This window comes from Carassius carassius, chromosome 44, assembly GCF_963082965.1.
Source record: "Carassius carassius chromosome 44, fCarCar2.1, whole genome shotgun sequence".
NCBI classification, from domain to species: domain Eukaryota; kingdom Metazoa; phylum Chordata; class Actinopteri; order Cypriniformes; family Cyprinidae; genus Carassius; species Carassius carassius.
In genome coordinates, this window is record NC_081798.1 from 8,005,799 (window position 1) to 8,022,479 (window position 16,681).

The following is a 16,681-nucleotide window of genomic DNA, read 5'->3' on the forward strand; positions in this document are numbered from 1 at the left end:
CTATTAAAAAGACAGTGCTGCCTTCAGTGCACATGCATCATGGGGCTAAATTACCTCAGTCAGCAGATTTTTGCCCTCTGCTCTCTGCGCTTAAACGCTGATGATACACTCTTCTGCTGACGGTAGTCAGGGTTCAAGAGAAACCCTTGAAGGACCAGTTCAAGCCAAGATGTATGTGAGAAGAAAGAAGACAAGAGGCCATCCAGTGGATGTAAGAGTCAAAAGAAGAAAGCAAGAATGTTTTAAAGCAGCAAAACAACCCGGGGTAGTAGTTTGGTAAGATTTTATAAAAGGATGGGTGAATGTATCTGATCTTTTCAGCTATCTAATTTCATCAGCATGTTAATATAAAGGGGTCATAACATGAGAAATCAAATTTGTCTTGATCTTTTGGCATATAAGAGATATTTGTACCATTAAACATCCTGCAAGTTTCATAGCTTTAAAACATCCTCCTCATTATAAACAAAGCGTTCATTTAATCAAGCTTCAGAAACAGCTTGTTTTGGATCTGAGGTGTGTTCGCCTCTTCTTCTTGCTTTACGGCAGATCCAGGATTATAGGTGTATTACTGCTACCTATCTCTCCAGTGGACCATTGACACTTTATCCACAATCTCAATTAGGAGTATCAATGGTTCATTTGAGAGATAGATGGCGGTAATGCACTTATGAGTCTGCAATCTGACGTAAAGTGAGATGAAGAAGAAGAAGAAGAAGACGCATCTCACACACTGCATGAAGATGTAAACACGCTCAGGACAGTTCGGACATTGCGGTGAATCAGAGGTAAAAAACGATATGAATACTGTTGAGTTATTGCACTGATCTTTTCATGTCTTTACACATCAGTGTATCATTACAGGCCGCAGGGTTTAATTTGGTTCTGTTTGTGCATGTTTTTTTTTTTTTTTTTTTTTTAACTCTCAAAACCGTGTTTCCCATCCACTTCCATTATATGACTGACAGACTGCAACGGTTTAAATGATTTATGGAGTTAAAATTCTTTGTTGTTGTTCTACTGAAGAAACAAAGTCACCTACATCTTGGATGCCCTGAGGGCATTTTTGGGTGAACTATCCCTTTAAACAGATGACATTCCACTCAGAGCAGAATGTATGTGTTACTTGCCAAGTCAATTTTCCACCCACTATAATGATTAAAAAAAAAAGGCTGCCAACACTGATTTAGAAAAGAAAAGTGTAAGGAAGCTGCCCAAATAAAAGTTTGGAAGGTACTGAGGATAAACTAATCTGACGCAGTGTACAGCTCAGCAGCACATTTCCTTACATGAATGGATTCCCTTGTTACTTGTTTTTTTTTAGGGATGGAGGGATGAAAGCAATAAAATGACCAGTTTGATTATTTTCCTTTTGCGTGTTTACATACATGTTATTCTACTAAAGCCCACTTCCGCAGGCCATCCGAAAGCTCGACCAGAGCACCAAAAGAGGCTTTTCTTCCAAGCACCAGAGCAGGCAGGAAATTTACAGCCCGCCCAGGCCACCTCCAGGGCAGACATGCTTTAGCAGTGCTAAAACCTTGTGGCGTAACACAAGCCCTCCTGCACCTTAATTTATGTTTTCAAGTTTGATTTTTCTCTTCCTCACACCTACAAGGTTTTTCACCAAGAAACCACCAGGAAGTATGTGCTGGTCAGGCATTTTCACGTGTTTTGAGGAGCAGCGGGAGCAAAATGAGTCGTGGGATGAATGAAAAAGTATAAAGTGTATGTGTGTTGAGGGGGGTCGGAGGGGGGATTCCAACAAGCGAGCCATAACATCTCCACATTTCAAATCTACAGGGATTTATTAGATATGGAAGTCTATTAGCATCATAAAGAACAGGCAGAAAATGGCATTTTGCCAGGCTGGGGCCTGAGGAGGCTTAAAGATACATGGACGTCTGAATCTGAATAAGCTGATTTGTCTTGATTTAAGCCCGCGAATGGCTGTTTAACTCAGATATGCATCTTCAGCACTCACAGTCTGAAGGAAGGTGAATAATCATGGGGCAGGACTTAAGAGAAGCGAGACCACCAACAGTCCAGACTCGCACGGCACTTTCTTCATGCCAGTGTCCAATTTGATGCAGATGGCGGCTAGAGGAAAATGTGTGAGTTTGAACATTCGTCCATGTGCACAGCAGGAGCAAATATTTTTAAGTTTTAAGGATACAGTCTCCAAAAACTTCTAATTTTACAGATGAAGAATAGACCATACTTTCACATATCTAGACCTTTTAGTGAGAAGAAAACTTCATGCAAGCTCCACATTCAGTACAATGAGCCTTTTCCAACTCCATTCTCACTTTAAAGAGCTACTCTTTTACTTTTTTTCTTCCTTTTTTTAGGGGGGCATTGTAGACCACACTCCACAGGAATTTGGACAAACCGTGAGATTGCTGGGGTATGCCATTAGATTTTATTCTCATCATCAGATTTTTTATTGCTTAAGCCTGTAAAACTTACAGAATCGTTTCTGATATTTGAACTATGCATTTAAATAAGACATAACAATAAGACATATCATTGGGGATCTAATGTTATAAAAATATCATTGATTTACATTATAGGCTATCAGACTATAATTTTAACTTTTATATATACAGTAAATATCAACATCACCAAATTGCATATTTTTGTTTAGTTGGCTCTAAGTTTTTTTTCAGTTTATGTCCATATTCACACTATACCACTATGTGAACCAGAAAAGCCACAATGCCTGAAAACACATATGAAAAACCTTTACAAAAATATTTGGTTCAGTAAACTATTAAATATTAGTACTTTTTTTTTTTTGGTCAGGCTTTAAAGCTAATGGTCTTCAACCTTTTACAAACCTTCTCCACCTTTAATATAGTTAAAACAACCTTTTATCAATGTTTTTTTTTAAACAATAGTAATATTGAATACATTTTATTTAATATGTAGTATATAATAAAGAGCACAAATGAATAATAATAATAATAATAATAAGCTATAAATGCATTAGACAAGTCATTCAAGAGACAAGAGTGTGAATACAGTGTGTATTTGTATTCACTTAGCTTGTTAACCTCGGTCTAGATCAAGGCCTGCACCACTATATAGTGATAATTGGATGTGATTGTTTTCTTATATAAGCTCTGAGTCATGTTTATCTTTGATACGTGCTTAATTCTTGTTTGTTTTCTTTTGATGACATATCAAGAGGTCAGTTTAATTGACGCTGTACATTAAGAGAAAATTAATTCTCCGTCTCTGTTTACAGTTCAGTCATTTTAATGAAGCAACACAGTTCTCAGCCAGAGCGTTTCACATGCGTGGCAAGATGACTGCAAGCTAATTATTCCTCACCTCGTCCTATTTTAAGCCTCTCTTTATCTGGGATAAACTGCCCTAATAAAATTGTATTTAAAAATAGGTTAATTGCATCGCAGTGCTGTTTCTGTAATTGTTACAGGAAATAAATGAGGTTGCACTTAGGGAGTTTTATGGTTCTCTGGGGCCCCCTAGAGGATACAGCCTTTTTTTTGTGACTGCTTTTTTTTTTCTTTTTTTTTGTCATACTTCCTTCCCACTGAAGATAATCTATTGAATCATGAGTATTAAGTGTATGGGAAAATTAAGTGGTTATGGCAGATTAGTCAAAATTGATGCTTGAATTAAATAATGAGTCAATGTTCATAATCTTTTTATACCCCTAAAAAAATAGTAATTTGTGCCAGACCAAATGTTGTGCTTAAGATATCAACCTGCTGTTGATAATAAGAAATCAGGTTTAATATAAGGAAGTGGGTGGGTATTGTTGTAAGGCAAAAAAATAAAATAAATAATAATAAAATAAAAAAGTAGAGGTCAACTCATGAAAAACGATTTGCTCTAATATTTCATTTGTATAAGACCTCAAAGTTGTTTGCCAGGGTATATTTTTATTTCTTCCTCCTTTTGTTGTGCATTGTTCCTCTCAAAATCTATTTAAATTGTGTTCAGTATCATTTTTAAATAAAATAAATTATTGGCCTATGAAAAACCTAGAAATTATCTAGAAATAATAATAAATCCTATAATAATATATCAATAATGCCAAAGTAAGAATGTTATCTACTCCATTTGCTAAACATCTCAGTATCTATTTCTTGACTCATTTGATTGTTCTGCCAGAAGCTAATTTGGAAACAATCTGTATATAAAAAAAAATCATAATACTTTGAAATAAAATTACTATTTACTAAATGAATTAAACATGCAATGTGATACGATCATTTGACAATGTATCAAAACGCAATATAATGAGACTATGTGACAATGTTTTATTTGAATTTTTTTATCATAATGCGTTATAGTTAACTTACTATTTTTTATTAGTATGCAGTATACAGTCTATACTGTTCCAAATTCAGCCAGCATTAACAAAATAGTATTCCATTCCTAACATGGTTAGTCATTTACCTGTTTTAATTCAGTATGCTGGTGTAGAGCTCCCTCTCATGGCACCGTAGAGAATCGCTCACATCCTGACCATGAAAGCCCATTATAAGTGCACAAAACACACAAGCCATATACCATCAACTAAAATACATTTAATGTGCGGTGTCATTTTTTTTCTCCCAGAGATTAATGAAAGAGCACATAAACATGACACATCCACAGTACTAAAACATTCTCAAGGCCTTCAGGGGGTTTTGGTAAAACACATTCTCCTCGTATTTTCTTTCAGCATGCTGTAAAATGAAATGCCAAAGTTTTGTATTTTTTTCCCCTCTTTTTCTTTTTAATCATCAAGATATTTAACCAAACATACTCTTTACATCAAAAGATTTATCTCATTACCTTCTCATTCCTGGTGCATTGCTAAAAACAAGAAAAGTCACACAAGCAAAATTAGAAGCCCCTTCATGCTATGCTATGCAAAATGCCCTTGCTTATTTTGCTACACTATGCCTATTCTAGCTAACCAAGTCAAAGATTTGCATAGAGTAACCAAGTCTCAACAAGAGTTGTCGGCTGGTTTTAACTTGGCATGATCCAGGCAGTTTGTTATATACCTGTAATAATAATAATAATGCATAAAATACACATGTGGCATCTTTATTTTCAAAGCTAATTCATGAGGTTTAAACTCTGCCATTTCTACACCTATGAACCGTGCCTTTAAAACAACAAAGCAGTAAAACCGGGAGAGGTGGTTAGGCAATAAGACACTGGAGGTGCATCATATCGCTTCTGAGGACAGCGCATTGCTTCTATTAAAGCTCATGTTCAACACAGGCAGTTTACAAGCCACCTTGATTTAACTGTACAATAAAATTCACATTCTCAACATTTTAATTAAAATTGAATGAACAATGAATCATCACTCAACAGTATCACGTCTCCTCAAATGTCTTTTTCTTAAAAAAAAGGAATAAAATCAATACAAAAACAACATTACATATGTTCTTTTAATCTCATAAAGCCTAATGTGTTTTAACGATTTTGTACAAAAAAAGAAAAAAAGAAAAGAAAAGAAAAATATGGCTCTGCACTCATAATATAATGGCAAAAATATTTTTATATTTCAATGGCTCGGCAGTGATGTAGTAAAAATAGTTTTTTGAAAAAAATAAAATAAAAAAAGAGCAGATAAAGTACATTTAAGTGGCTTAGTGGCATAAAACATTTGAAATTAAACTCACTTCATAAAATCTTTATAATATCAATATTTTTTTTCCAGTGCTTTGGGAAGAGAAAAAAGCCTATAATAATACACATATTTTTTTCTACATATTCGACCACCTTCACTGTACAGCTCAAAAGATTTCAGGCTTCCTGAAAGGCACCTTGAGCTGTATGAACTTCACTTTGGCAAATGGGGCTCACAGCTGTCAGCTTTATTTTACCAAGTGCCAGCTTGGGCATTTGAGCCTGTGCTTCTAGAAGAATCTGGCCTTGGCTTTAAGGCATCTTAGTAGCAGTGTGTATGGCAACAGGACTAATTTATGGTTAATTCATACTTCATTCTGCTCCTCTGTACACTGAACATACTGTCACACTGGCACCTGGTCTGGCCTGTTATACCAACAGAAGCCTGGCATCATTGTTTTCTCTTTAACAATCACAACAGCAGCCACATAAAAAAATATGGGTAAAGTTAATGCTAGGGTGATATGTTAGATTCCTTTTGATACATTTCTTTCCAAGTCTCTCCATTTTGGTGAAGAGTCATACCTGAGTATGGCCTAAACCGACCTTGTAATATTTTTCATGGACATCACAGGGCACTTTCAGAGAGACCAGTTTTCCAGGACCTCAGTGTGATTAATGGATGAAAACTTTTAAAAATCATTAAAATTCAGACTGATTTGCAGATTAATCATTCAGACTGTTTTGTGAATCTTTTTGGCTGATACAAAAAAATAAAATAAAAAATCACAACTGACTAAAAGTCACATGACTTTTAATTAAGATTGTATTAATTTATTAATCTAAATTAAGAAAACAATATCTTGATATTTCCAGGTTTTCCATGGCTGTGGGAACCATTTCCTTCTTGATTTTTTGATAAACTATCTAAGGATAAGCTGCCTTTGCATATTGCTCTGATACAGCAAGCAGTGTGATGTGGCGGTAGCCTATATTTCAAGTGAAAAAAATAATCCTCCAAAAATTTAGAGGACAGTCTCACATGTGGGAAATGGCTGACATGTTAAAGCAGAAAAAAATATTATTCTGCAGATAAAGAATGTGAGAGCATAAGGATGTAGATGTTCACAGCCTTTAAAGGGATAGTTCACCCAAAATCAAACACTCGTCCTCATGTTGTTATAAACGAAAGAAGATATTTTGAAGGATGCTGAGAACCAAACAGTTGCTGGTAGCCATTTTTTTCATACTATGGAAGGTTGGGTAACCAACATTCTTCAAAATATCTACTTTTGTGTTCAACAGAAGAAATAAATTCATATAGGTTTGTAAGAGCATGAAGCTGAGAAAAATGGCAAAATATATTTTTTGTGTGAACTATGGCTTTATGTCAATCTGTATGCCTAATTTATTTATACAAAACATTCAATATGGGGCCATTCTCTGTGATAGAATTCAAGCATCCCAGTTCTGTTTGTTCAGTTAGTCTATATTGCATTTACCAACAAATGCATATTTTTATTTCTGTGACAAGTGTTGCATGATTTCACTAAAACCATGTTTCTTGTTTCGCATGTCAGATTTAAAAGATAAAAAGTAGCTAAACTCTCATTTCAGTGTGAGAGGGGGCATCAATATCATATCTCTCCCCATTTACAGTGTGCCAGACTAAATGCAACATCTGTGTGTGTGTGTGTGTGTGTGTGTGTGTGTGTGTGTGTGTGTGTGCATGTGTACATGTCGCATCATGTGCACGTCGTGCAGCGACACCTAAGGCTGTCCAGGTCACAGTATGTCTGAGTCCTCAATGCTAAAGCTGCTACGACGGCTGCTGTCCACAGAAGCTTCGGGGGACATGGCGGACAGCAGTGGGTCTCCCCCCAGCGGCGATAGGACCTCTTCCATCAGCAAGAAGCCCAGATCGCTCTTCTTTCCCATGGGTGCGACACCTCCGCCCAACGAGCTGAGATCCCCAATGCCCCCCATGCCATCTTGATATCCTGGGATGCCGCCATCACACAAGTCCAGGGATTGGGCATAGTCAAAGTGCTGGGAGCTCCCCACGGCCGGGTATTGCAGCGGGGGCTGGGGGTGAAGGTGTTGGTGTTGGTGCTGGTGGAGCTGAGTGTGGGGCCGGGGCTGCGGCTGACCCTGGTGCTGCTGATGCTGGGGGTAGTGAGGAGGGAGATGAGGCTGGTGTGACAGGTGGTTCTCCTCAGGGCTGTTCTCCTGCTTGATGAAGTGGTTTAGAAGCTCAGTGTTGTTCAGACCGGATGGAGAGTTGCTGGGGAGGCCGTGCATCTGGGCCTGCCTCTCAAGCTCCTGAAGAATGAACACAATAAAATGAAATAAAATAAAATGATCAGTTTACTATACCTCAAAATATCAGTTCTCATTTGTATGTATTTTAGTATAATTGAGATACTACTATAATATTCTTAATAGTTTGAATCAGTTTTTATTTAGTATTTTCCATTTAAATTTTCTATTATTTTTATTTCAGTTTTAGTTTTCGTTATTTTAGTATATCAGGTTAAACTAAATAAATATGTGAACTGCTGCCTTGGCATCTAGCTAAAATAAGTAGTTTATTTTATTTCTGAAAATGAAATGAATGATTGAAATGACTGATTTTAATTTTAAGTGTTTTCATTTTATTGACCATAACATAAAAGGAATGAACAGCCTAACACTTTCAGATTTAATTTTAATATTACGCATCCCCAATAATGCGCAAGAAATGTTTCTTATTATTGTTGAAAGCAGTTTTTTTTCAGTATTTTGTGATGAAGAGAAAGTTTAAAAGAAATACAGCATTCTGGCATGAAACTCTAGATGGCACAGTCCGATAGGTTTATCTCAATCTGACCAATTGATATCATCACATGGCACAGCTGATTGATTCTCTCCATTATCGGTAGCCAATGAACTCGCTGCTCAACACTCAAATATATGACTAGTGCTTGCAGTAGCAGTTTGCAGCATGCTTCAGAAACCCTTCACCCTCCCCAGCTCCACCTGTATAGATCTGCTATGAGTTGATTCATGTATGCTATATGGGGGTTATTTCATATGTATTATATTTGCAGCAGCAGTATTTCTTACATGCTCACAGCAGCATGTTGTGGAGTAGTGACAATAGCAAGTCTTGATACTTTCTCTGCAGCAGCAGATCTATTCCGCCAAGACCAAATACATTAACACTGTCATGTACATTACCATGCCAATCCATCCGAGAGTTGTCATGACAGAACAGCATTTATTTGAAACAGAAATCTTTTGTAACATTACAAATGTCTTTACTGTCACTTTTGACACATTCTTGTTGAAAAAACATTAATTTTATGGGGAGAAAACTGATCCAAAACTTGCATAAACATGAAAACAAAATAGAAAGAGCTAGGGAAAAAAAAGGAGAAAAGCCTTACACTAAAGACATGTTAAATTATCATCTTGTTGCTAGGTCAAATGTTTTCCATGCTGTAACAGACTATTATTCTTAGCGGATGCTCTAGGTTTTATTGTGTGATAATGGGTGTCACATAAATGCTGAATGAATGTTCACCTGAATGCGGAGCCACAGCTGTTTGTTGGCCATCTCCATTCTCCTGAAGTTGTTCTCCACCTCTCTGGTTCTCTGGATGTCCTTCTGCATGCGTTTAATATACTCCACGGAGGCCCTTAGAATAGTGCCTTTATTCCAGCGCACATCCCTGAACACAAGATATTCGAGACAGTAAAGTGTTTATCGATGAATGTCTTCAAACAGAACTGTCTTGCAAAATTAAAATCTGGCTAGAATTAAATGACAACATTTATTTGTTCAAATGAACAAAAACTTACAGGTCATTGGTTTTGGGGATCATGGTGCCCAGCTCCTTAATTCGATCATTGATGTTAAACCTTCTTCTCCTTTCAACTAAGGAATAAAAAAAAGAGGTTGTTAGTATGGTTATACTAATGATTAGTAGTATTAGGAGACTTTCAATTCTGCAGCATGATTGCTTCCATTTTGTCTGACCTTGACCATTATGTTTTTTATTTGTTTTCGGACTCAATCTTTAAATAATGATGGGAAATAAGGTAGCCGGTACTGCCTCTGCATGTAAACTGTTTATGATGCTTAAGATATGGCACTATATACCATTTTAACCCAAAGTATTTGGGAACAGGCCAAGCTTAGCAAAGCTTTGCAGAATTACTGTCTTATTGTACAACTCCAATGCTTGTGAAATGTCACAGGCAATTACATTTTAATGCCACGGCAGCAGGATCTGTCCTAGTTAACGATAGACCAAAGTGTAGTGCGCCGTCAGCTGAATTTGCCCGGAGGTGGTGGTGACAGGGGGTGTCAATGGCAGGGCACTAGCAGAGCAAGTGTACTTTAAACTGTGGACGGTTATAAACTGAAAGAAATGGGGGGAGCGCATACTCACTCTGGTTATGGTTGTCTTTCTTCTGCCTCTCTTTAGCCACTGCACGAGCTTCAGCATCTTGCCAAAAACAAAAGGCAGTACTGTCAACAAATATGATCAACAAGTTTTGCAATAAATGTAAATGCTAAATTTCTGATCTTTTGTAATAGTGGCAATCAGGGATATTTCCTTGGAACGGTGAAACTTTGCTTAAATTTTTACCCAGCAGAGTTATGTAATAATGTTTCTCTCATGTCTTACAATTCTAAAGCAATGTTGTTTACAGTAGCCTCTGCTCAATTTTCTGTTGTTTTTATTAGGTTAATGTGTCAACACATTGTAATTATTATAAAAATGATAAAGATATGAACCATAAAAACAACATTGAAATTTTTAAGTATGATCTTTCTAACTAATATCAGGTTTGCTTCCCATAATTCATGTCAGTCACATCACTCACAGTACAAACACTGTTAATGGGTATATAGTAGCAAGTAAACATATAGAGTATATTTAGGTACTCTAAATGTGTTTTTCATGTTATATACCATTAATAAAGATAAGATATTTATAATTTAACCCTCTCAAGGCAGGCGTTGCTGATTTGCAACAGTTAAAAACTAAAAACCTTATTACTCCAGATACATATGTTATGTATCTGGAGTACTAAAAACTTTACTAAATGTTACTAAAGTTACTAAGTTACTAAAACTTAATTTGAGCCTGAGAGGGTTAATAGTGTTTGTATATGCAGAAGTCCTCCAGTTTGTATGAATCTAGAGATTGTTCTACCTGACAACTCTCTCTTGATGGCCAGGTTGGCAGGGCAGGAGTTGCTGGTCATGGCGATAGCTGATCCAGACATACCTGGCCCCATGTACACATCCAAATGGCTGCTGGACAGTGGAAGCTAGAGTGCACAACAAGAGATATATGTGAGTCTTGGTGAGTTAGAAGACCTAATTTTCTTGACATTACACAACAACATCATGAGCACAGTGGGTTTTCAACTATTCTGACCAACATATTACCCTGTATTTGAAGACTATGCTGCATGTCCTTACTGCAAACTGCATTCATTGCTGCACAAGATACAATTAGTTTGTCTTGCAAATGGTATTTTTATGAAGCTGTATTCAGCGTAACTCTGGTAAATCATCACAATCACTATATACCCAATAAACACTCAGCTTATCTCTAAAGCAAAGCCATAAACACTGGAGATACCAGAGATGGGACACAAAAAATATCACACTCCACTATTGCTTCTGGGTGAGAGAAATGATTGACTATGTTCTTTCTTATCTAAGTCTTTATGGTTTTATACCAGTTGTATCTTTTATTCCATCTTAGTGTCTTAGTATAATTGTAAGCAAGCTGTCTCTGAGCTCCTAATGAGCCGTGACTGCTCAGATATCTTATCACAGAGGCTACTGTGAAGCACGAATCCAAACAAACACAAATCAACAGTAAAAAGTCTAAGAAGGAAGCCCGTTATGCAAAGTGAAGCTGTTACTTCTGGTCAAACGCATGTCTATCATCACCTTACACCTTGTGTTTTTCAATACTTCAGTGAAGCAGGCCATGCTGACACATTGAGAAAACAGAAATGGCTTTTTAAACATTTCCAATGTGATAAACGAAGAGGAAAGTGTATAAGAGAGGGTGTGAACTTGTGAACACCGCTTCCTGACAAACAATGGCGATGATTCAAAATATGTGTATGCACAATGCAAAGTGTCTGACAAAGTGTCTGAGGAATTTCATCTCTAGAGCCTTTAATCACTGATCAAAGAAACAGTGATCAAAGGAGTGACATGGTCAACAGGGTCAGAGGCGGCCTTTGCAGCCTCATTAGGAGTCTGAACCCCCATGTCTCTTTAAAAGGGATTTTAGGGATTAAGGAATTTTGACCTTTAAAATCCCTAATGTCCCTCTGAAAAAAATATAGTTTGAACATTAAATATTGAGCAAAGTGGCCAATGTCCCGTATATACACCAAACCTGAGATAATTTGTCACCATTATCCACAAGGATTAGGGATTTAATTGTTCTGTGGATACGCTTAATAAGGCCATTTTTCAATGAAAATTTTTGCATACAGAAAAGTTGGTAGGGAAAAATGGCAACATACAGGACTAATTCAGGTAAATATGCTTCTGGCAAAACAACAGCAGCATTTACTCATGCATAATGATTTCTATATTCGGAGACCAAATCAGAGAGTCTGGAACCAAAGATCAATCATTACAATGGAAAACAGATCCGCAAGAACGCTGATCAATCGGAAAATCAATCAGATGCACTTACTCCATACTGTAAAATCAATACTATTAAAAAGGCAATATAATAGAACTATAACAACAACAACAACAACAACAAGGACCTATGCTGTCTAATAAATGACAATTTTATCATCAATTACTTGTCTTCCTTTTTTGGAACACCTAATTTGAAGATAACAGACATACTTTTTTCTATATAATGAAAATCAGTGGGTTCCAAAACAACTTTGAACCCCACTGACTTCCATTGTGTGGATAGGCTTGGAATGCCATTTGGGTGAGTAAATGATGACAGAATTTTCATTTATGAGTGAACCATGGCTTTAACAGTTGAAACAGTTGCACTCAGTTGCTCTCCTGCAGGTCCGCATTAACAACAGCCATAAACAACGAGTCGTTTACCGATATATGAGCAAAGCATGCTACAAGCCTACGGCTAAATGTGTGTGGCAAGGTTACAGGTGTCCTTAAAGTCCCCAAGGCATGTGCTCTTTCTTTCTAGTCACTCTAGTTTCCAGGAATGCAATGCACAGAATGCAAGACTAAACAACCCCCTCCCACGCCACTTCCTACCCAATATCAGCCTGAAAGAAGGAGAGTGATGGGCCTTACCAGCTGAATCTTCTCTCCATCGATAACCTCTACGATGGCATAACTTTTATTTGTGTCTTTCATATTGGCCTCTGAATCTCTCATAGCTGCACACTCTTGTCGTTCACCCTCGACCTCCCCGGGGAGACTAACCTGAGCTGCACCAGGATCTTCTCTCTTCTACTTTCTCTTAACAACTAAACACTGAACTTTCCCCTATCTGGACTTTCAGCCTCCCCTCCCCAGGCCTCTCTCTCTCTCTCTCTCCCAAACCTCCCCCCTGCTTCCCCACCTTCACGAAATGCCTTGTAAACAAGTTGAACTCTAACTGAGAACGACTTAATTGTTAATGTCGGGCAGTTACTTTAAATACAAAGCACAGTGCTCCCACTTTCCTGATTCCCAACGCAATGTCTTTCCTTGAGTGAATCAGGCCACAATTTTAAGTCAATTATGCACTTTAAATACTTAAAAACATTTCCCCCGGGACATGCTGAAGGAAGCTGGCAAGGTCCTAATATCGGTTATCCAATAAATTGAGCACAGAAAATTCAGCTGGCAAAATTCTCGATGAGTCTAAACAGAAAAGAAGTCGCTTTGAGGCTGCATGAGAGAAAAACAGTTGCATCATTTTTCTGAAACGGTGCTTTGCTATAATTAGACGTGACTTTTGGTAATCAGACAAAGATGCTTTTCATCTCTATAACTCTGATAAAAAGCAGCACAACAAATGGATCCAGTATAATTCCTCCATTGTTAATGTACAAGGTTGCTGGGGTTTCAAAAATAGACCTATTCAGCGGCAATGAGACGCAGTCTGTACATCATAAACAGGAATTATTCACTCAATTTTCTACTTACCTCCTGGGATTCAGCAATCTGTATTAGTCACAGGCGGTAATGTCAATGGCTAAAAGGCCTGAACTGAGTGAAGCAGTTACTTACTGTGTTTGGCATCTGGACCATGGGGTCAATATAAGCCTGGATGTCATCATAACTGGACTGCAGGCTTAAGATGTCATCAAAAACCTCATCCATCTTGTCAAAAACAAACCCATAAGGATAATTTTAGACACCTTGTACATTTGCATTCTACAAAGTAAACTTTTCATTTGATTACTAAAGACTTTCTCTCTAAATTCTTCAAAATAAGACAATATCCAAAGGAAAAATTACCAATGAAAGATGTATTCCTCTTAACAGCCCTACAGACATTATCCTTGTGTAGTCTAGCTCACAAAGGTCGTTAGTATGCCACAAGCACACATTCACTTAGGATCCCATAGGATTTGGTGGCATTGGGAGCAGAGGTAGGAAGGAAGGACCAAAGTCTGCTCTGTTCCAAAGGGCCGTCCTGCCTAGGGTTCCCTGTCACTCTTTAATCCTAAATTATACCTCCACGGCCATAATTGGCCACTTAAACTCCAATGACAATGAAGTTAAGTTAGTTAACACCTTGACCTTTGTGTTCACTTAAGCAAATAACACCCACCAAAAAATCATAAATGGCATGTTGTATGAGAGATGAGCAAGACTTTGTCATTTACTAAACGTAAAATTTCTGTGAACTCAAAGAGGAACCATGGTGCTAAGTATAAAACTGCTAAATATATACTTAATGTAAATTAAAGGGGTGGTTGATTGCGATGTCACTTTTTTAACGTTAGTTAGTGTGTAATTTTGCTGTTTGAGCATAAACAATATCTGCAAAGTTGCAGCACAAAAAGTTCAATGCCAATGGAGATATCGTCTTTTAAAACTTAATCAGGCTTAAATTGATAAGCAATATAGAGGACGTAATTTGCTACAATACAACCAGAGCACATTCTGAGCTTGAGGGGCGAATCACAACACACTGAGCCACCTGACCAATCTCAGCCCATCGCGTATTTCTGTGGGAGGGGCTTCATAAAAACAGGAAATAATCGAGGTGTTTCTCAGAGAAAAGACAGATCGGTGTGGAATAAAGGTAAATTATGTGAAAAATAATGCTTTTTTTTTTTTAAACAAAGCATGAACACTTTAGACTGCACCTCATAAACAAAATCAAGCCTTGAAAAATAACTGTCAACAACCCCTTTAAACATCAAAAAACTGAATCATGATGAATGTAAGGACATGTTATGGGAAAAGTGTTCATATCAAACATGCCTAGACATGATTACAACCACAACCGTGTGAAACTGAAGAAACGCTGAACTACCTCATTCTCATGGCTAGAGCCGATGTTTAGCATGGCCATGGGACTGTTGGGTGCACTGTTCCCAGCAGAGTTTAAGAGCTGGGAGGACATGGATGGTGGGGCGGATCCTGTCTGACCATGGGGCATGCTGGGAGGAGAGGGCTGTACTAAGCTTGTGGCCGCATGTACAGCCTGCTTGGTGTTGCATGTGGTGGACAGGTAGTCCTTGAGCTGCTGCCGCTTAGTATGTATAATGTGGTAGTCTGTGGGGTTCTCAAGACTGGAGTCCACCTGTAAACATGACATAACATAACATAAACATCACATAATATAATACAATTCTATCCAAAAGTTTGGGGTCAGTATGATTTGTTTATTGGTTTATTTATACTTTTATTCAGCAAGCACACATTCAAATGATCAAAAGTGGTTGCTGAAAAAGCAGCTCTCACAGGAATGAATTACATTTAAATATATGTTAAATAAAGTTCTTATGAAATTTTAATAAAATTGTTGTTTTGCTGTTGTTTTTTGATCAAACAAATGCAGCCCTTGGGTGAGCATAAGATTTTATTTTTTCATAAAAAATGAAAATATTATACTGACTCCAAACTTCTGAATGGTAGTGAAAATATATTTTGACTGATATAAAAACTGTAAGAATCCAATGACTTGCATTTTCTAAACCCACACATTGAATATTAAACACAGAAGTAAAAAAAAAAAAAATGTGTGCACCACCTGGCACTTCATGTCTCATGATTTACTCTTCCAGTGGAAAGAACAATGTTTTAATGTCACCATTACACATTACAAATAAAATCAAGCCAAAGCCTCCAGGCTCAGCCAGCTATGTTTCAAAGCCACCGTTATAGATTGTTATGTAATTGTGGGGTTTAAATCTAGGCATGTACGGGGCACACAGGTGCCAGAAAGAGCCTCCAGAAGTTCACTGAATCATACAGGCACCTGCAGATGGAGGTTCAGAATGTTTACGAGTTATGTCTGACCGGACTGGCCTCATTCTTTCACTTCAAAGCAAGACTGACTTTCCGAGTGATTCAGGACACAAAACTGTGATTTGAAATGTGCAACAGATGTGCACTGATGAAAGGAAAATGGATTTAAGAGTTAATAAAACAACATATTGCCCTGTGCACGTATGTATGACTGTGCTCACATTCTAGCAAGCATGCATATCAACAAAACTGTGTCTGTATGCTGACGCAAAAATATTAGCCATAATACAACATTCCTGAATGAAGCCAAGACTCAGGATTAGTGGATGAAAGCCTTTACACTTTAGCTCCCATATTATTCACTCTCAGTTCAAGCACTTTCACTTTAAGATTTACACATATGTTGGAGCAAGTAAAACTTTTATGGGCAGTTTAAGTGAAGGATACAGGACTCCAATTTACACACACAAGCTGTAAAGTGGGGACACTGCCTGTGAAGACTTTTCCCTGGTGTTAAAGCCCTCTATGAACGCTATGTAAAGGCATTTCAAACAGGGCCAGTTGCTCTAAACTCTCAGAGGTGAAATTACAGAAGGTTAGTTGTGGTTAGAAGTTCATCTCACATGGAGCCCTTCATTACATACT

General features: G+C 37.4%; 1 protein-coding gene across 3 annotated transcripts in view; it reads right to left on the reverse strand.

Moving 5' to 3' along the window:
• Positions 1-7,141: 7,141 nt before the first annotated feature.
• The window catches only part of LOC132126078 (transcription factor EB-like), a 36,408-nt gene continuing 26,868 nt past the window's right edge, over positions 7,142-16,681 (reverse strand). For 2 of the 3 annotated variants that reach the window (XM_059537095.1, XM_059537093.1), the window contains exons 4-10: positions 15,099-15,368; positions 13,841-13,933; positions 10,812-10,929; positions 10,041-10,097; positions 9,448-9,523; positions 9,170-9,317; positions 7,142-7,926 (exon numbers count right to left, since the gene is read on the reverse strand). In XM_059537095.1, the coding sequence (XP_059393078.1) occupies positions 7,390-7,926; positions 9,170-9,317; positions 9,448-9,523; positions 10,041-10,097; positions 10,812-10,929; positions 13,841-13,933; positions 15,099-15,368 (1,299 nt within the window). In that variant the 3' untranslated portion in view covers positions 7,142-7,389. The remainder of the gene's footprint in view (positions 7,927-9,169; positions 9,318-9,447; positions 9,524-10,040; positions 10,098-10,811; positions 10,930-13,840; positions 13,934-15,098; positions 15,369-16,681) is intronic. The other variant, XM_059537094.1, reaches the window with a different exon arrangement.